Here is a 20,458-nt window from a genome sequence, read left to right as displayed (position 1 = left end):
TGACCTCGCGATGAGAAAGAGACGCACCGCTCACCAGTTTGGCTCTGTGCCTCGAGTTTTCCGTACCCTCGCAGCGTTGAACTCTTCCCGTCCTCACCCCGAGTGCCCCAGAATCCTCTCTTTTCCTCCACGCGTGTTCCAAGTCAACGTACAAACGGTCGGTGTGCCGCGTGGTTGGTTACCCGAAAACAGGCACCGGGTATTGTGGGAGACCCCGGTCTCGTCGGAACCGTTGACCACGGCCATTCGGCACGGAATTTACAAGTCCATATAACCCATTTGGCAGCGAGCAACAGGTTTATTTCCAATTTGACCCAAAGCTGCCGCCCCGACCCTGTCGGCGGATAACGAAGCTTCTGCCGACAGGCGTTACATGATTGCCGTATAAAAACTTGGACCTAGCCGTGCCTCTCCCGTTGCATACTAACTGTTTCGGATTCTCCCGAAGACCACTAAAACGCACGCAAAGTGTGGAAGTTGTGTGTCAGTTCGTTGCGTGGCAAAAGTGTCAGGCGAGCGGCGCCGTTATTCCCTAGAAAGTCCAGTCTCACGAGAGCGGGGAGACGCGGAAGCCTATCTGCTTCGGTTTGCAGCAAGTCCCCACGAGAGCTCTGTCACACGGCTTCATGCTGTTTTATGCTCACTGATGCGAGCCGTGGACGGTCCGATTGGCGAGCTTTTGCCCAGCAAACGTTTGCTTGAGCAGTAAAATGGCCACGGGGCGACCTCGGCGTGGGCGACGAGAAATCGTATAAAGAGTGGTGGTAAAAACTTTGATATCCCAGTCAACCGGGACACCGTGCATGTCGATCTGCTTTTTGGGATCGAAACGCCTCGTCGCATGCCTCTCGGATAGTGCACACCGAGTGAGGGGAACTGGGAAGTCTGGCTGTTTCTCGTGTCAGTGTCTGAAATGGCCCGCGTAGAGACTACAAAGACTCTCGTGAAGACAGTGCGGTCTAAAAAGTCGCAAAGCCCGGATCAAAAAACAGCGGCTCCGTCACAAAGTACACGCAAAGCGGCGACGCAGTCGTTGGAAAAGAGTGTAGAAAGCGCGCGGCAAAGCGGCTTTGGGCCACTTTCCCTTCACCGTGTCCCGCGGGCAGAGATTCGGCCAGGAGAGGCAGTCTCTCGACAGCTTTGCCCTCAGCGCCTAACACGAGCGGGGACATTTTCAGCCCTTGGCACATTCCGCATGCCCAGTCGCATATCGCTCGTCGAGGAAATCTGCTTGGTCCGGCCTGCTGTCGAACCTCTGGGTAGCTGTTCGGATTTCTCTGTCCCTCAACCGTTGCATACCGAGATTTACCTGTGCCGACACGTCCCCGAAGTCGAGATAGCCTCCAGAATGCTTCGGACATGCAGAGGCAGCGCCGCATACAGCTGTGGCGCGTCCAACCTAAGAAACCTGAAAGCGCGCACACCACGGCAAGGCTTCGATGCGGGGTTTAGTTTTATGTCGACTTATTACAGCGACTGCCTTCCTCGGATGCGTACTACCACGGGGACAGACGCGTGCTACAGTGATTACAAACCTCCTTTCGCCAGCACCATATCTGGTACCTTGGCTAATCGGAGGTTTCCACCTCGAATAGGAGTCGAATCTGAAACACAGAGTGGTAGCAGAGGACCTAAAAAAATCCATAAAATCTCTTTCAGCGACGACGTGTGGCTGGGAATTCGGTGCGTTGACAAAAACAACACAGTTCACGAGCGGCCAATGTCGCGATCCTGTATCCGTCCTGTTGCGTAGAAACAGGTTTTTCTCGTGCGTGCGGATACCGACAGCGGACAGCAGAGAGCTCCTGAGAAAACGGCCGGTCACGTGAATCCGCTTACGAGTGAACAATCAAGAGAAGTCTTCGGTCCTCGCCATGGATCATGAGAGAGACGCGCTCCCTCTCATCTGGGCTTAGCACCTGCGTCCTTCTACCTGTCTTGCCCCCGTCCACAACCGCCCCGAGGCCGACGAGTGCTTTGGTGAGCACCCTCCTACTTGTCGCTGCCCCGTCGGTCGCAGCTGCGGATCCCTGGATCCTCTTCGAGAGCGTATCAATCCCTTCGCCGTCCCCGTTTGCCGACTGAGGACGGCTCTGGGTCTCTGCGTTCGAGGAGATGAGTAGTCGCATGCAACACCAAAAAGCCACACTGATCGCGTCAGCGAGCGTCAGTGTCATCCTTGTCCCACTGGACGTGTTGAATAGCTCTTCTGTCTTCACCAAAAGTTTATCGCCTGCACAGATAAGGCGTGCGATTCCGTCTTGCTCGATGCGGCTCCAGTCCTCTGCACTGTTCTCACAGTCGCCGGGCGACCGCTCCGCTGATTCCAGTGGATGAACACCCGAGGTTTGAGCATGTCCACTGAAGCTCTTCTCCGTATCCTTCTGGTGTGCTGGCATCTCGAACGAGTGTCGAGAATCGTCGCCGCTCCTGGGGTCGGAAATCCACGAAAAGGATGTAGGCACGCAGAGGGACTCAAGGATCTTCGACTGTACTGACAGCAGTCGTTCACGGTCCCTCTTGGCTTCCAGGCGCCCAGGCGCGTTCACTGAGGGCACCAAGGCTGCTCGCACAAGACAAACTAAATCGGCGTCGCGTCGCGGTATGACTGCCTCGTCTGGTCCTCGTGGGGATTCTCGGTGTGCACAGCCCCGAGGGTCAGCACGTGCCACGTCTGACGCTTCCAGGGTAGATTTCAAACTCCGGCTCTGGACTGTCGGCAGAGCCACAAGTTGACCAAGACTTCGCAGGCCAGTACACAGCGCAGACAGACAGAGAGACCGACTCCCGTCGAACGAACTGGACGGCGACACACACGCGTGAGATGAAGCCAAGGCAAGAAGCTCTCCACAAGCGGCCACGCCGTGGAAAGTAAGAGGCGAGACGGCTGCGGCGGGAAGAGAAGCGAACGCTCGCATGGCGTCAGCTACAGCGGAGATCGGGAGAAGCAGCCGCACAGGGCGCGCGGAAGGCACGCTGGGAACCGGAGTTTCCTGCGGTGAGGCCAGAGACGAAGAGATAGACGGCAAGGACTGGGGGGTTGCCCCGGGCTGTGGGAGACCGGTGGTGAGCCGCTCACAGGGCGAGGCTTCGCTCGGGCACTCCTGCGAGAACGCCCTCGGCGAGACACCCTCCGGCGGCAACGGGAAAGGAGCGACGGCCCCCCCAGGCCTGTTCTCGGAGGCAAACCCCGACCCGTGGCCGCCCACATCAGCCGCACTCCGTGGCGCAGCGGCTTTTGCCACTCCCGTCCCTCCGCAGTCGAGAATGACGTCGACGACTCGCTCCTGGTGCGCCCGGAAAACCCAGACAAGGAGCGAAGACAGGAAATCGATCCCCCACAGATACACGCCTCCCGCAGTTGCCACCACCCCGCGATTCACCTCGGCATGCAGGTCCTCAGGGCTCTGGGCAAGAAGCGACGGGCTCTGCGGCGAGAAGCCGGTGGGCGCGGGCAGCGCGTTATTCCTAGCACTCCGGTCTGGACCGTTCGGTATTGCTGTAAGGGTTGCCTGACTGCCTTGGCGCATGTGGCGCGGCTGTATCTGCCGCATGCCTCCCGACCCTGAAATGGACTGCGCAAGTTGCCTGGCCGCTGTGGGCGTGAAGACGGGCGTCGCGAGGATGTTGATAACCGGGCCGAGAGCGAACGACAGTGTCTCAGACCGCGGCGACTGCGCAGAAGCCGCGGAGTCTGCACAGGCAGACGACTCGACCAGCGAGGCGCGAAGGTGCGCGAGGCGGCGCTGACACAACAGCACCTGACTGCCAAAGACACGGAGAAGAAGCGGCTCCTCGAGAGCCTCGAGGCGGCGAAGCGCAGACAGGAGGCGAGCTGCGAGCGACGGCTATGGGCGCACAGACAGCAAGGACACCGAGACAGACGAAGAGTTAAAAGAAGCGAGGATGACGGAACTGCTGGCGCACAGAGCCACGGGAAGACGCGCTGTGGAACGGGGGCACCCAACGCGCTTGGCCGACGCACTTGGCGGACTCAGCGGCGCGGAGGCGCCTTGGAAATCTTGGCAAACGACGGCCTCGCACACAGGCGTCGGCCGTACAGAGTGTGACGCAGAACTGAAAGCGAGGGGAGCGGACACAGGTGAACGGACGCTCAACAATGAGAGGACGTCCCTCGCGTAAACGAGGACTCGCGCGTCGCGTTCCCGGGCCTCGGCTGCCAAACCCGTACATGCACACCAGCGATCCCAGACACACGCGTTCCTGTGGTCACTCTCTGGCGGCAGTCCTCATTCAGTCCCGGTTTGCCGAATCGTACGTGGGTAGCAATGCCGTCGAGCGACGCCCAGACAAGACGGAGAAGCCCAGCTTCTGCGCCAGTCAGCGGGTACGACGCAGCCGCGAGACCGTCGAAGAAGTCGACTACAGCAGGAGCGGGAAGCGACGCCTCGGCCTCGGAGCTGCGCAGACTCCCGGACGAAGGCGTCAGAGCGGCGCGATTGTTCAGCCCCAGCGACGAGAGCCGCGCGACGGCCATGGCGTAGAACAGAGGGTCCTGCACGTCTGAGGAAAGGGGGGGCATGCAACCACGACCGGGCAATTCACCAAAAAACTGCATGCACTCAAACGAAACCCCACGAAGCGCCAGTGAAAGCGAATTGTAACAGCCGGGATGCGGGCGGCGATGCTGGATTTACCTGCGCCCGCGCGCCTCGGCAAGCTCTGGGTGTTCACTTTCTGAGTCCGTTGCTGGTGCACGGAACTCCGAAGCTGTGGCCCACCCACGCAGCTAGGCGGTCGACACAGACACACGTCCTTTCTTTGGCGTGAGACATCTTGGAAACTTTGCTTCTCAACGGATTTCCATTTCGGCCGCACATGGGAGGCACCTAGCGCCCGCGCGCGTCCCCTTTTTTCTCCAGGAGACACAGAGCGACCAAGAGCGACGACGCCCTCGATGCACGGGCACCCCTACCTTCAGCCGGTTCCAGTATCCAAACGGGTTGGACCGTGGAAGCGTCACGGCGTCTTTTGGTTCACCCAAGGGACACACTTTCGATTCTCCTTACTGGCTTCTCCAGCAGCTCGCGTGGCCGCCGCGAGGAGGAGGGGGTGGAAGAGAGAGCAGTGGCGACGCACGGTGGAGACAATCGTCTCCAAAACCGTCGACACGAATCCGATCGCGGCTTCGGTGCCCGCCACCCCAGGCGCTCCGGTGCTGGGTGAACCAGCGACGGGCGGCCGGTCGGGCGTTTCGGTCTCTCCGGCTCCACGATCCACCAGTCGCTTTTTTGTCGTGGAGTACCTGCAGCCAGACAAGCGCGATTCTTCGGGGATGCTCCAGACTGTCGCCCGCGGCAAGTGTGTGCAGAAACGCGGTCTCCACCCCAGAGTCGTCGCAAGTGAAGATTCAGGCTGAAGCATTAGGTATCTGCCTAGTCAAGGAAGCGCATGGAGAGGCTCCTCTCGCATGCCTTCGGACGTTCACTGGGCTAGAGCGAATGGGATGCAGAGCTGACGAAACGAGGACACATCGGTGCACGAAGACCGGAAAACGCGCGCGGGTCCCCTCCAGTGACACATCTGCGTCGTCAGGGGACGCCCTGTTACGCATTATACAGAGGGACTCCTAGGTGTATACAAACTGCCGTTTTCTGCCTCATCGCTGCACTCTCAATTCGCCCTTTTCCCTCATTTCTTGTACGCGTCTGCTCACCTCAGGAGCCGTCCGAGAACATCCCTCGGCGAGATACAGGGTGCGTCCTCGCTGTCAGTCCGTGTTTCGGCGTTCTCCTTCTCTCCTTCCACGACTTGCCACCTTTTCTGTTCCTCAACGAGGAAATCCGCCGCGTTGCCCAGGCCCGCGAGAGCAGTGGAAGGGTGCTCCCGCCGCGGGGAGTCCGCCGGTCCTGGCGATGTCGGGGGGCCTCCTGTCCCTCGAGTCCCCAGCTCGGAGGTTTCGCCAGCTCTCAGCGACGAAGGCTCCTCCGCGGTCTTGCGCGCGAGGTCGTTCTCGCCTCTTGGTTCTCGCTCTTCCTTTCCGCCAGCGGAGAGAGATAAAGCCCATTTCGTTTGACTGGAAGGTGCCGCGCTCCCGACTCCGGACGCTGCGTCTCCCGCCGCCACAGAGTCCGCCTGCGCGCCATCGAGGCGACCGCCGAAAGAAGTGCACAGCCCGTCGCCCTCGAAGGCAGCGAGCGCTGCTCCGGTGCCAGGCGCATGGCGCAGGTTCTGTCGCCAGTGCTCCAGCAAGGTTTCGGCGTTTTCGCACGGAGCCGGCAGGCGGGCTGCATGCGTTCGCAGGAAGAGGCGCGACTGAGGCGTGAGCAGGTCGAAGGGCTGGAACAGACGAAGGGAGAGAAACGAGGCGGACGAGCAGGCGTTTTCGGTCGCACCAGACACTCTCGGGCCACCTAACGCCGCAGGCTGCGCAGGCGTCAAACCCCCCCGACTCGTGTACAGCTCGCCTGCACTGCCGCACCGCTTGGCGAAGTGTCTCAGCGTGAGCGTAGGAACCCCCGCAATGATTTGCGCGCTCGCAAAGAGAGTCGGCGTATCCACGCAGGAGACGCGGCTCAGCAGCTGCTCCTGGAGCGCGATCAGAAGGTCGGTCAGAAGCGACTCTTGAATCTTCAGAATCGGGCACGAAGCCAAAACGCCGTCTTGTCGAGATCGGAGGTCTTGCGAGACGACCCCATCGAGCAGCTCTGTCGTAGACACCTGAACGCAGACGACGCGAGTCACGTGGCACCAGACTCAGAGGCGTGTCGGTGGTCAGTCAGCAATCTGCTTCGTAGACGTTGTACACCTTCAACGCGTCATTCTACAGGGGACTGTACCCGACAAACGGGACGCACAGGCACGAAACCAGACTTCTCCGCCGACATGTTTCCTGTCGGATGTCGAGAGCTCTTGCGCGAACGCCCCTTTGGCAGCGGGCCTTGGTTTCCCATGGCCCGAAGCCAAGGCAAGCGCCTACAGCCTTCTGTACTTCTCGTCGCCGTAACGGAGCGGCGCGCCCGCACATACCACCCTTCTGTTACCTATACATTTATATATATATATATATATATATATTGTACATGTTCATATGTGTATCAGGGGCCGTTTATACAGGTATAGGAGCAAGTTATCTATTCGAGAGACGTTGAGCATGTTCACTTGCAGGAGGTGAAGTGGAGCATGCAAACCCCGGCGATTCGCGATGAGCGCGCGTGTTGATTACCAGGAGTTGAAGAAAAGTCGCGGCGTTGAGTTTGTGCAAAGCGAGGGTGATTTTGCCGACCAGCAGCCGCAGTGTTTCCGGAGGCGGCGGTCTTTTCAGCGTTGCGGAGGCTGCGAAGAAGGTGGTGACGACGTGCGGAGAACATCTGTCAAGCGCGAGAGGGACTGGGCAAGCATCGCAGAGACACCAAGCCAAGAGTGCATCGGAATCGGAAACCGCCCAGCTGGCGCCCAACGAAGGCCTTCCGGGAATGCGGCGCCTGGAAATGGACGCGTGTCGCCAGGCTTCGCTCAGCGTTCGTGGTGAGCTCTCGAAAAGGACACGGCTACGTCTTTACCAGTCTCGCCTGGCATGCGCGAGCACGAAGGCTCACAGCGACCCTGTATGGCCTTGGTGCGTGCGGGAACCCGGCGGGGGCTCTCAAAAACAAAACGCTCGCAGGCAATCGCATGCACTCACGTCTCGCCTGGTGGACAGCAGCAAACCACTTTTCCGTCGAGGCCTTGGCAGCGGGCACGTGGCGGCAGAGCGCGGAGAGCGACAGGCACAGACTCCCGAGCAGCTGAGGCGAGAACTGCAAGAGAGTACACCGAGAGACGCAGAGAACAACATCGACATCGCGGGGGTGTTGGTTTTAGGAGGCCCTACCGGCGGAGCAGTTTTTTTCAGCGCAGGACGTAGACTCTCAAAGGAGGCCCCCGCGGTGCGCTGGAGTGGAACACGGCCCGAGGTCGACGGCGTGTTCAGAACCCAATGCTCTCCCTGCGGCAGCGCACCTTACACGTTTCCTCACCTGGTCCAACTGCGAAAGTGCGTGGGCAACCACAACGTCGAGAGCGACAGGCGGAGGTAGGAACCTCCTGCGCGTGTCGTCACTGCCTGAAGCGACGGCGCCTTCTCGAACCGAGGGCGAGGACGCCAAGTGCGCCCAGCAGTGAGCGATGTTTGCAAGTTGTTGCGGGTTCAGCGAGCCGACAGTTGCTCGGCAAACCGCGTCTGAAAAGGCCGTTTCGCAACACACGGAGTCGCTGACCCATTCTACACCCCCCCTTCCCTAATGACTCCGCTCTCGATGTCAAACGCGCAGAGGGCTGTCCCTTCCATTCAGAATGGGTACCCGCCGTTGCTACACCGCATCTAGATCGCAGCCTGCGCACGAGGAAAGCCGCCGCCGGCGTGTCGAGATCGGCCATGCCAAGCTGCGGCGAGCGCGCGACAGGACACAGGGCGCGCGACCCAGCGCCGGAGTATCAGGGGGTGCCGTGTACGTACCGCTGACAATTCGGAGAAGGTCTACGCGGTCGCCAGCATCAAGTTTGAGGATGGACATCATAACACTCCCTGCATATGCAATAGGGAAGGGTTCCTCGGAACCTGCGGGCTGGTGAGGAAAGCTCGTTTCGCGCTTCTCGAGCTGCAGTGGCGCCGACGGTCGGCAGGCAGACACGCCACACACAGTTCCGGGCGTTGCGCGAGAAGGCGCGGCAACCTCTGAGGGGACTCCCGAGTCGCCGCCGGGAGAGACAGCAGGCGAGGACGAAGCCCCGGGGCTCGTGAGACTGTAAGCCAAGCAGCTCGGGACCGATTCGCCCGAACCTCCGTCGTGGTCTGAAGCTGGAAGCTGCGCGCACGCGACCGCGTTCCCCGCTCTCTGAGACGCCAGCGGCGTTCCGCCTGCTCGCACGGCGAGCGCGTGCGTGGACGCCTGAGCGTCGCTCCTCAGCGCTAGACGGTCCAAAAGCGCTTCGGTTAACGACGATCGCAGGCCGACTGAGGCCAAGGCATACAGCGTCATGACCACAGCCTGCGGCGGCAACAGCTTCGCGATTCCAGGCTCCAACCGCTCGCTCAGCGACTCAAATAACGCCCGACCTGGCAGGCGCGCCTGTTCGCAAACGCCCAGACGGAAGCGGATTCACTCGGAGCAGATTCAGAGACCCCGCACAGCGCAGACGCTCCACGCGTCGCGGGAGCTCTCAGCGTGGCGTGCACCGTGGCTACCAAGTGTGTATGGCAGGTTGAGAATTTAGGGTGTTGCATGCTGCAACTGCCTCTTTCGTATTCCTGTGTATTTAATTCACATGACTCGAGAGGCGTACAAAGCGTTCATCCAGTTACTAAACAGGTGCCAGGCATCACCATACTCAAACTGAAAGGCCCAAATCTTCTCACAGGGTTCACCATCGCCCGTGTTCTACTCTGGTGTGCATGGGGGCTCTGTATCCGGTGACCCCGCGCATGCGTGTCGCTTTGGAAATGCCGTCTTGATACCAACTGGTGACAGTCAAGTCCACTCGCCCCACACGATCCGTGTCTTGCTGCCTCTCGACAGTCTCTGGCATCCCCAACGCCAAGGACGCCTCGTGGGTGCCGCGCGAGAGCGAGGTGAAACCGCCGGAGAGCGCGCGCTCCCGCTGTCACGGCGGCGACTTCCAGCATCTCGCCCGCGCAGCCTAGCCCTCTGGGTCACTCGCGAGGACACCAGCGTGCGTTTCCCCGCCGCGAAAAGAAATGCACGCCTCACGAATTGCGCGCACCAGACGGCACCGACATGTCCCTGCGGTTGCCACTGCTCACCCGACTGCAGGCATGGAGAAGCATCACGAGGGACTGCTCGTCGAATTGGCCGAGGCGGCGCGAAATTGCTGGCGTCAAGCGCTGCAGAAGATCTGAAGATATAAAAACGGGCGTCGGCCACGGGCGTCGCCAGGGAGCGCAAAGCGGTCACAGCGAACGAGTTATGGGGTTTTGAAGAAGACACGGCGGATGCCTGGCAGTCCCTGAACCACGTGAAGCCTCTCTAGATTTCGCATTGGCAGACGGCGCCAAACAGACGGCCCCGTCCGACTCTTCACATGTCGTGTATCTAAAACTTTTTAAAATAGAGTTATCTTTGAATATAAGGATCGAGCTGACCCGACGGTTACACGAAACTTGCACAGAACTTCCAGGCACTGCGATAAACGCGCCCCCAACACTTCAAACGCCAGGCCTCTCACCTCCCTTCCCGTCACTCGCAGTTTCGGGACCACCAGGGGGACGTGAAAAAACTACGTTCTTTCCTGCTGGCACGCGGCATGCAACTCTGCCCGTCTCCTTCCCAGAGTGTTCAGGAATGCTTCCGAGAAAACGCGGCGCACTCCGATGCGCAACTTGCCTGGAGGCACGTGCTTCACTTTGCTGAGCGAGTAAAGCGTCAGGGCCAACTGGTCTGGGCGGAAGGCGTCGTGCAAATCTGCGACGACGTCGCTGATCGCCTTCACCGCTGCCCGCTCCTGAGACACATTCATAGGAAAATCACACCTCCCCTCGCTCACGGTTGCGGGCTGACGGGCGATCGCCTAAGGGAATTCCTTTGCTTTTCACTTCCCCAAGAGTCCACGTTCTTGCTCAAAGTGCAAGGCGTAACGACGCCCTCGGGTGTCTACGAATGGCGGAGTGACGGCAACGTATATACTGGAGCGAGTTTTGTTGTTTGCGAAGTGAGTCACAGACAGCAAAGCACAGGCACGATACACGACATTGAAACTGTCCCTTCGCTGCAACTTCTCCCCCCCCCCCCCCGACCACCCCCCCCAGGAAGCGAGAGTCGTGTGCCTACCTCCAGAGCAGCGGTGGCGAAGGCGCTGGCGCATGCAGCCGCCTCGACAGGCCCCAGACGCTGCTGTAGACGAGGCTGAAGGCGAACACGTGCGCAGGGGACACAAGCTGAAACCGTAGGCGATGATTGCGCACACGGCGGAAAGTACCCACGCGCCTCGCTGGTCCGGCGATGTGCGGCTCGAGCAGCGGGGCACGGGGTATCCGTAGCACCCCGGTCAACTGAGAGGGAGGAGTTACGGTTGCTACGGAGCACAGTTTTGACGCTTTTGGATGAACCTGGCTCCCGCTTTTCACCTGCTGGCGTTCATGCTCCACGCGGGGCAAGCCGGCGAAGAATGTGCTACGGAGCCTTGAGGCATTGGCTCTCTCGGGGGCACATGCACGAATTCAGCCTCCGCGCGTCCCGTGAAAGCCGAGTAGAACCTGGAGAGGCGTTGAGTTCCCAAATGCGAAGACAGTTCAACGGAGAGGTGAGAGCGTCGGCGCGACGAGCCGCGCACCGAGGTGAGAAAGAGATCCAGGGGTACCTACAAGGAGGTTTGCGAGACCGCTGAGGACCTCGTCGTGTCGGCTGGGCCGCGCCTTGGCCACGGATGAGGCAGGAGCGATGAGCGTCCTGTGCCACGCGTAACCCTGGAGGATATTTGCAACATGCTGCGCTTCCAAGCGGCCTGCTTGTCGAAGCACTTCAGGCGCCAGAGCTGCCATGAGCGCGTCATCTCTATGACCGAGGCGGTAGTACCTGAACGCCAGGGACATCAAGCCAGGCAGTGCGCGCGTCGCGGGCGTCTTTTGTAGTTTTCGGAGCAGGCACTCGAGCGGCTGTTTGCTCACACAGAAAGAAACCGGAAACGCTCACAGCGGTGACAGACGCTCCTGGGCCGAAGCGCGGGTGACCGGCAACAGCCGATACTATCCCCGAGCCCGACTCGTGAGACAGGGAGTGACGGCGGCGAGGAACTCTCGACTCAGAAACGTCTAGCCGGAGACTCCACCTGATCAGCTAGCCGGCGCAGCCTCACGACTCCCGCCTCCGGCGGTTCGAGGCGCGTGCGGCTTCAACGCACCCATTGATGACGTTGGCGAGGCCTTGGGGTGTGAACTCCGCCGCCTGTCGCTGAATGCGCCGCCCCAGAGCTGCAAAAAGTGCCGGAAAGCTTCCCGGAGGGCATAACCTGGAAACGGACAGCGCAGCAGCCAATTCAGAAAGACACGGCAGCCGAGGCCTGCTTTAGAAACACCTACGCGGAGCCGGGACGAGAGGGAGACCGCATACACGAAGATGCAAACCACGCAACGGAGGAGAAGCCCTAACCGCGATTTCAATAAAAGAGAAAGAACTGGTCGACGGAACCCGCGGCAGAGGGACTTACTTTGCATAGGCGTTCACGATCAGGGCGAGGTGTTGTTCCTCATATACGAGTTGCGAATCTTTCTGAAAGAGCGAAGCACAGGCATCACACAATTGGAGCCACGTTAGTCATAGGGGCAACGCGGACCATCCCTGACGTTTTTTCGCAAGCTGTCCTCTGGGCGTCATCGCCTTGCAATCACTGTTTGGTTCAACCTGGCATTCTTGTGCTTGTCGGATTGGTGTCCTGTGCGCTTATCTGGTCATCAGAAATCCAGTGGCACTATCCTGGGATGTTGAAATCCAAGACTTTTAGCTGTGTCTTCAGCAGTCCAGTGAAGTGGAGGTTCCCTAATCCTAAAGGCGGTGAGTCTGTCTTCCCCGGGCACACACGGTCTGTCATCAAACAAGAGCTATCTGTTCCGGGACATCTACCTTGTTAAAACGCGTTCCCCTCAACGGCTGATTCGACAGCGTCAGAAGCGAACAGAAGTACACCTCCAGAGCGTTGGAAAACGTCTGCTGTGTCGCGGGGCATCTGACAGCGCGTTCATCCTGAGGCAAAGCCCCCACGTATCCCGTGACACATCTGTTCGCCTCCAGACGCGGCAGTACGTAGATTGGGGGGCCGAGACCAAACCGTGAAATGCGGACGTGCGTTCCCCGCCCGTTCACGAAGAATCCGCGAGGAGCTCTTACCTCCAAGAGATGGTTTGCGAACAGTTCCATAAGCCGAGGGTACTGAAGCTCCAGCCGCGCGAGAGCATTCAAGAACAAGGCGGTGTCGTGGCCCTCGAAATGCTGCAGGCGCCAAGGCACACCAAACACGGCTCTAGATGCGTGCTTAGAGTGCCGACCAAAGGCAACAGCAAAAAACTTTGTAATCTGCATCTGCATGTGTCTGATGGTCGCTGTTTCGATATGTCGGCCGCAGGACTTCCTTCGTTTTTTTTTCTGCGGAAACCAGTTTGATTTGGACGCGAGAGATCGAGGTGGCCTCGATACCAGTTGACGCTTGAATGCCAAGAACCGTCATAAAGTGTCAGCAGGAATGCTGACAGGTGTTGTAGGACGGTATTTTACCTGGAGACGCTGGGCGCTTTGTTCCGCCAGGCTGATGAAAAGTTCAAAGTCGCGTCTCTGTGCGCGGGCGAAGCCATTGGAAATGAGGGCGATGGCCTTCGGAGACAGGACCGGCTTAAGAAAGTGAACCCGTCGTGTGATTGCCGCCCACAGAGCACCTGTTTCAGAGCGTGGCAAAGGAACAGGTGCGACGCGTACGCGTGTGTTTGGGCCCGCGTGTGTTTGGGCAAGGAAGAATATAGACGCGACGAGCGCGTCCTTCCAAACGCGCTAAAGCACCGCGAGAATAGGCAACGGCACTAACCAACCGTATACTGGAGGGGTCGGACGGAAATCAACATCTTTGCTCCCCGCGTCCCTCACTGCCCGTGTCCACGCTGGGCCACGCTCCCAATGCCATCCGTGGCAGCCCTCGAGTTTACGTACATGTCATGGCATGTTCAACAGCCCAAGTGGAACATCTGGAGGACGCTGTGGTGTACGGACACGTCGAGTTTCCTCTGGCCCCCCTTTCTTACCGTCGTTCACTTTCTTGCCAGCAACTAGGCGGACCAAGTTGCTGATATCCGAGGGTCCCATGTTGTTTGGATGAACATGGAGCTTCAGGTGCTTCTCCACTTTCTTTGTGCACAGGAAGCCGAAAAATCGACACCGCTGTGTTTGTAAGGGATGTCCTTGTTGTGACAGCACGGCGTCATGGCGAGAGATTTCGGAAACATAAGAGAAAGACAAAGCCGTCCTTGGGTTCCAGGAAAGCCCGCGTGGGGCCGAACGGAGCGACGAGACGGCGCCAGGCCGAGGAGGCGAAGCGTGTGGAAGCTCTATCACCGCGTGAGGCCGCCGGCCGGGCCGATTTCTCAAGACGCCATGGCGTGTGCAGGATGTTTCACGATTCAAATGGACTGCCTGTAACGCGGAAGGGACTCCGAAGGACAAAGTCTTTGCGACCTCCGTGCCGCCTCTGGCGGGGGGGGTATCATACTTCCTTAAAAAGCGTTTTCCCAGGGACACCCAGCCAGGGTTTGCCTGGCTGGTCGGACTGCGTACCGTCGCCATGGGAAACTATCACCCCCTGGTTGGAAAGGCGCATGCCACGTACGAGCGTGTAGCATTTCTCCCGATTTCCAGCGCAAAGAAGGAAGGGGCTACTGCGTGAGGGAAATCGCATGGGCCTCGCGAGATCCATGCGTTGAGAACAGCTAAAGGGATGCCGCCGTGCATCAGCTGGCTTTGTTTTCCGTGACTCCAACTCGTCTCAAAAAGCCACCTACTCTGGGGCTGCGGCGCTTGGCTTTGTAGAGCTCGCAGCGTTCAGAGTGTTTCGCGAACATACTCGGGGCTCGCTTATTCGTTGCCACATGGAAGAAAAGGTGACAGTCCAGGAACTTGGGCCCCCTGTTGGCGAGTCTCACTGCAGCGAAGAGAGACTCGGTTACGTACGGTGATTGAGGGGTGACACAGAAGGCATTCGGGACTTGGTTCGCTTCAGGAGCCGCTGCGGAGATCGGGGATCTCTCGTGCACGAAATTTTGCATGCAGCCAAAGCCCTGTCGGGAAAAACCCGAGCCGGAATGAGGCATGTCGTCCCTCAAATATGATTTTTTCTGGCGGTTCAAAAACCGACCAACCACTCTCTAATATGGAATGTCTTCTGGCGTAGTTGTTCCTGTTCAGCGGCGGTGTGCTGTGGCATGTCGCAGGGCAACAGCATGCCAGCCGGAGGAAATTGACACGGTCCAACAAGGTAAACCAAAGTCGCCTGGCACGTGTATCGCAGCACACTTGGTCGCGGGCGCCTCACCGCGGTTGTCGCGACGTCGTGTGTGCCTGGATAGGGAAGACTGAAGAAGCTGACGTTGTCTCTAACAAAATACGTTATCCGTTTTATCCCTTGGTGTGTGCGTCGACCAGTTTCACCGTCGGCCATGAAGACCCTGCGGCCTAGGTGCCACAGCATGCGCGGGTTTCCACGGAAGATCGGAGCCAGAAAATGTGTGTCGGAGGAAATGTTTGCAGCCCGGCCCTGTCTTTAGTGCAGGCAGGAAGCTGCAAGTGGACCGCAGGCATAAGACAACAAACCGGATCTGGAGGATTTTGCTGGCTCGTGGACGGAGCCTCGACTGACGCTATGTTTCCCAGTGTGGCCAAGCCGGGATTCGTGCCGGCAGTTGTATCTGTTGCCGGTTGTTGCTGTCCACGCGTATATCCAGCGCCGTGATGGCAAGATTTGTCGTAGGCAGGCAAGTCCCCCGCCACGACCCTCGTGAAGCTTTGCTTCCCAGCTTGAGGAAAACGATAATTAAAGAAAAGACGGACCGTCACCAACAACTACAGGCATCCCATTGTCAAGAAAAAAGCAGATATGCAAGGCAAGCATTACTTGCCAGCACAAATGCAACAGAACCCCTGACGGCGAAAGCAATCGAGGCTGCAGAAGTGATTGGGATTCTAACGTTCGACGCTGATTTGTCTCTGTGTGACGGCGCCAACCACCACGAGACTGAGGTCGTGCGTCTAACTTTTCTTCATACCGCTGTCGTTCACGACCGTAGCTTTTTGGTTGCAGCGTGGAGAGTACAACTGTGCCTCCTCCCAACCGTCTCCATTATCATAGCACTGTCCCCTGTTCGCCCTCTTTGGTTGACTGAGGCAACCGCCGCATCGAAAGAAGTGACGGATCGATGGTCCTCAATCTCCCCGCCGCCAACTCTAGTATGTTTGCCCCTACCCTCAGAGGAAACCGTCTCTCTTCTTCTGGAGGATGCATTACTAGCTAGATCTCCCAACGCGCTTATCGTGGCAGGCCTTAGCGCCTATCCGAGCAGGACCCCGGGATGCATCATTTTGTTGATCGCGAAGGCACCTAGGACGACAGCACGTTAGAAGGCGTCACTGCAGTAGTAGGCTTCTCCTCTATGTCGTTACAACAAAACTAAAATGAAGATGCTGGAAGTGGGACACCGTGCTGATGAGAATGCAGCTGCTAGGTTGTATACTTGGTCACACGAAGGCTTACAAGCGTGCCGAGAAAAGACAGCCGTAAAATCAAGACGTGGTGTCATGCCTAGAGCAGTATATAAGTCGTATCTATATCTGCAGAAGAGAAAGTCTGACGTACTCAGGGTGGAGTGGATCCCGAAGCTGAGCGCTACAAATCTCTTCAGAAATTCGGCGAATGGCAACGGGTGATCATTTCAATTCATGGGGAAGCTCCACGGAAAACAAATTAACTACGGGCAGTGAACAAAAAAGCTACGTTCGGAACAAGCGGCAGCCTCGTGGGCGCGTTCACTACAAGCAAAAGTTTGTTCGCGAAGCCAGTGGCGGGGCCGAGCCGCCCGTCCCCTGGAGAGACGTGGTTGCTTCCCACGTGCGCTCTCAGAAAGTGACGAGAAGAGCTTCTTAACTGGACAGAGCAAGCTCATACGTTCAAGCGGAAAAGAATCCACATATTAAGACGCCGGCACGTCTGAAAGAAGCATCTTTTACCAAGCCACGATACGTGTGGAACGAAAGATGAAACTTGCCCGAACGACGGACACCCTCTCACGACTTCCGCAAATTTGACGAAGCTCTTTGGAAAGCCCGTTACAAAGAATGGATCAGAGGAAAGATCTAATTTCAACGGTGAGGAGTCAGTGATCAAGAATAACGGTTTGAACGAACTAAACCGATAACAATGACGCCTTTTCAATTGTAAATCGTTGCGCTGTTGAACCCACCAATGACCACAATAATAAAACACTGTTGTCTGGTATTTCGTACTGAGGCGAATATCTCACGCATAAAACGCAATTATCCTGATGTACGCACACCTCTTCAATTTCATTCATTTGGGTAATCCAATGACAACCTTCCCTCATAGTGATACTGTGAACTCTCGCGACTAGCAATACTCAGAACCTGTCGAAAAATGAAGCTCTAATTTATCAACTACCACGAGAACGACAGACGGAACGATCCACTGCATTTCGCAGAGGCTTCCGAGTCAAGCGGATTGAATCCGGCGAAAGCCTGTCACCCATCCAGGCAAAACAGCAAGGTCTTTCGTACTAAATCGTTTCCTTGGCAGAACTACTACCTCCTAAACTTTGCTTATTATCTCCGCCTTTCTTAATAGCCATAGCCGCCAGGGGCGGGGTTGCCATACCCATTGTTGTATCCCCCATTGTAACCACCGGCGTTGCCACCGTATCTGGGGCCTTGGTTGCCGTCTCCGCGGTAGCCCCCGCGGCCGGCGTCCATGCGTCGTGGTTCACCCTGTACAGCAAATACGAACAGCATACGAAAAAAACGTCCGTTCCCTGCGTTATGAAAGCATTATCAGCACACGAAAAACCACCGCGTGGCACCTGCGAAAGCACCACAGCAGTACCTCAGCAGCGATGACGCAAGTCACGCGTTTTGTTCAATTTGAACTCACCTGCACGAAACCACCGTTCGGGCCAGTCACGCCAACAGCCTTTCTCTTTCCATCGTGGCCAACTTGGACACGGAACTCCACACTCTCTCCCTCAGCAAGGTTTCTGAAGCCTTGAGCCTTGATCTCCGTCTGATGGACGAAGAGGTCAGTGCCGTCTTCGGCGGTGATAAACCCGAAGCCCTGAAAACAGCGCGTTTTGCAGCCCGGGATGACAGATAACGGTCACGCCAGTCAAGAGCACACCCGCGTTTGCACAGCACCAGAAAAGCACGACGGAGAACTGAGCATGCTAAATCGCGGCGACCTGTCGCAGGGGGGACCCGTGGCAAGCTGCGTCCTCGTTTCGGGCTTACCTTCTTCGAGTCAAACCATTTGCAGTGGCCTCTCTGAATTTGCTCCTCCATCTTGTAGTGATGCACTGGGACGAGTGGTGAGACGACGGTGGGTCAACGAAAAAAAGCTGAAATCGCACAGCACAGAGGGGCAAAAGATGAGCCCTGACGCTTCGTCCCCACACGAGGGTATCACAATTAGATCTATGCAGTGCACATTGCAACAAAGAACCGATTCACTCCCGTTCATGACCAGGGTACTACGGACGCGAAACTCGACCGTACAGAACAGGCCAAACCGCATACCCGAATTGTTCACGGTAAAATGCTGCCCATTTCCAGCAAGAAAGCTTCGAAAACCGGTGGACGCAGCAACCAACTCCACTCTCCAGACAGCTGCACGCTCATTGCTCTACGTCATCCCTATGCGTTTTCCACCGCTATCTAAACGCTAAACCAAGAGTGTCTCCTCACCTAAAGAAGTGAAAGCAGAGGAAATAAATGGCTCTTGTCTGTCGACACTCGAGGGGTTCAACGCTGACAACCAGCACAACTCGGCTTCCGTCATCAACGGGTGCCCACTCGACAGCAACAGGAACGGGGTGCCGGCCACCCGGCCAGTAACTTTCCCAACCTCCCGGGTCTGTGGGTTCCACGCAACCTCTTCTGGGTTTTGGGGTTTATATTGAGGTGGGAGCGCAGGAGTGAGTGTCGCGGACGATGCGGGGGTGGATTTCATTTACGACCGCCTCAATCGAGAACGCATAAAGAACCACCCCCATGCGCCAGCTTGCAGAGTACAACACCCGATATATTAGGTGGGGGACGCGGTGGTGGATGCTTCTGCTGGAACCATGCTGGACGTAAACGACGGTGTGCCGTCCACTGCGCGTGCGGCTTGTCTTTCCATTTCGTGCTTGCGGTTACCAATGTGCGATTCCCATCCAGGCGGTGGCCGCAATTATGGAATCTCTCACCGCCCCTTTCCCCTCCCTAACCCACTCGACTGCGTGCAAAACACACCGGTGTAAGAGAGTGCTACTTCATGCTTGAACGCAGGTGTTTTGACTTTCTCTGAAGTGTCGAGGCAGCTGGCATGCGAATGGAAGAGGAACGCGTCTGCATGAGTATTTCCTACATTCTTTCACGATGCTGTTGTATTGCGGGTCGTGATGCAACTTTAATAAAAGGGACTGGTAGACTCACTCCTCACCGCTAGAAACCATATCGCAGGCTCCTATTTTCCGTGAACAGGTGGTGCATTTTGTTCGGGGGTAGAGACGAAGATGTGTTCAGGCCACAGCAGACCCCGAATCGAGAGAACGTTCATTTGTTCTTATTTACTACAGCTGCGGTGCAACAGTACCTCTTCTCGGCACTCCTGCTCGCTAAGGGACGGCGCGCGCCTCATCCGAGCGCGATGATCCGACAGGAGCATCCGAAAATAACCCCTTTTGAAAGGCGACGTTGTGCCAGGAGACACCTGAGCAGACACCTCAGTCGTCCAACAAGGCTTGCTCGTTGCATTTTCATCGATAGAACCCGTTTTCAAGAAGGCAATGGCTGGGCCAACGGCGAACGCAGGAGCTCACTGCCGGCATACACCCTACAGCCGATCACTGGACACTCCCCACGAAAGTAGGTAGATATTCTGGTGATCAGCCCGTGTTCTTGCAGGGGGAAGCAACGAACCCGCGGACATCCGGAATTGATGTGACTAGGCAGTAGTGCTCGAGGGAATGTACCGACGACGCGTCCACGGCAGGGATTCCCTTGACACGTCTAGCACACAATTGAGCATAGTCACCTCACTTCCGCCAGCGTTCCTCTACTTGCCGGGGACGTTAGCCCAGCTGGCGTTTGACTCTATACAGTGTTCAGTAGCACTGACCAAGGACAGACGAAACATGAGCAGCACACGTGGGCGCACAAGATGATGGTTGCGGCCAATCTGTTGCGTTGTTGCCAGGGTACCGTTTTGAAGCGCAGGTGTTCGCTTCGCAATTTCAAGAGGTGGGCACAAGCAGAAACTGCGGGAACTTTCATCAGCCTTGTTGAGGGGAAACGGGCCCGCGGCGCAGCGAAGGTGGTGCACTGGTGGGGAACTTACCAACCCAGCGGCTTCCTGCACTGGCAGAACGTCGATGCTTCACTGCAGGCTAGGGAGTACGGCAAGGGGAAGGGGGGCTTCACCCGTTGGGGCCGCGCTCAACTGCTTTTTTCGACAAGTTTTAGCGTCTCGGGTGTCGCCGGAGAACATCCATAAATGCACCGATTCGCACTAGTATGTGTCGGCTGATGTGCATTACTCCTGTTAACTGGTCTTTTAAAACTACTTGGTTGCAGCTGATGCGAGGACAGCTGAGTAGGAAGTCAAACAGCTCATGCTCGCGGGTCGGCTAACGCCGGTAGCAGTTTGCCGCTCTCATGCTGACGGAAGCCCGTTTGCTGAAGTGGTGATGCTGAAACTAGGCCGATAG

The 20,458-nt window shown here is 57.6% G+C and overlaps 2 protein-coding genes across 2 annotated transcripts; both read right to left on the bottom strand.

Moving 5' to 3' along the window:
* Positions 1–1,305: 1,305 nt before the first annotated feature.
* Positions 1,306–13,802, bottom strand: NCLIV_009680 (hypothetical protein; the record flags this gene model as incomplete). Its single annotated transcript, XM_003880483.1, has 18 exons — positions 1,306–1,408; positions 1,840–3,848; positions 4,280–4,524; positions 5,031–5,266; positions 5,678–6,681; positions 7,187–7,350; positions 7,646–7,760; positions 7,980–8,182; positions 8,459–9,071; positions 9,764–9,844; positions 10,327–10,461; positions 10,788–10,862; positions 11,321–11,531; positions 11,857–11,964; positions 12,163–12,224; positions 12,840–12,941; positions 13,224–13,381; positions 13,742–13,802. 18 exons carry the CDS (start codon positions 13,800–13,802, stop codon positions 1,306–1,308), a joined length of 5,685 nt encoding a protein of 1,894 aa, XP_003880532.1.
* A 3,534-nt stretch (positions 13,803–17,336) lies between these two features.
* On the bottom strand, positions 17,337–18,050 carry NCLIV_009670 (cold-shock protein, DNA-binding, related; the record flags this gene model as incomplete). Its single annotated transcript, XM_003880482.1, has 3 exons — positions 17,337–17,483; positions 17,647–17,826; positions 18,000–18,050. 3 exons carry the CDS (start codon positions 18,048–18,050, stop codon positions 17,337–17,339), a joined length of 378 nt encoding a protein of 125 aa, XP_003880531.1.
* Between the last annotated feature and the right edge of the window lie 2,408 nt (positions 18,051–20,458).

The sequence above is a fragment of the Neospora caninum genome, chromosome IV (assembly GCF_000208865.1).
Source record: "Neospora caninum Liverpool complete genome, chromosome IV".
In the NCBI taxonomy this organism is placed as follows: domain Eukaryota; phylum Apicomplexa; class Conoidasida; order Eucoccidiorida; family Sarcocystidae; genus Neospora; species Neospora caninum.
The sequence above is the reverse complement of the archived record's forward strand: the minus strand, read 5'-3'. Positions and strand labels throughout refer to the sequence as shown.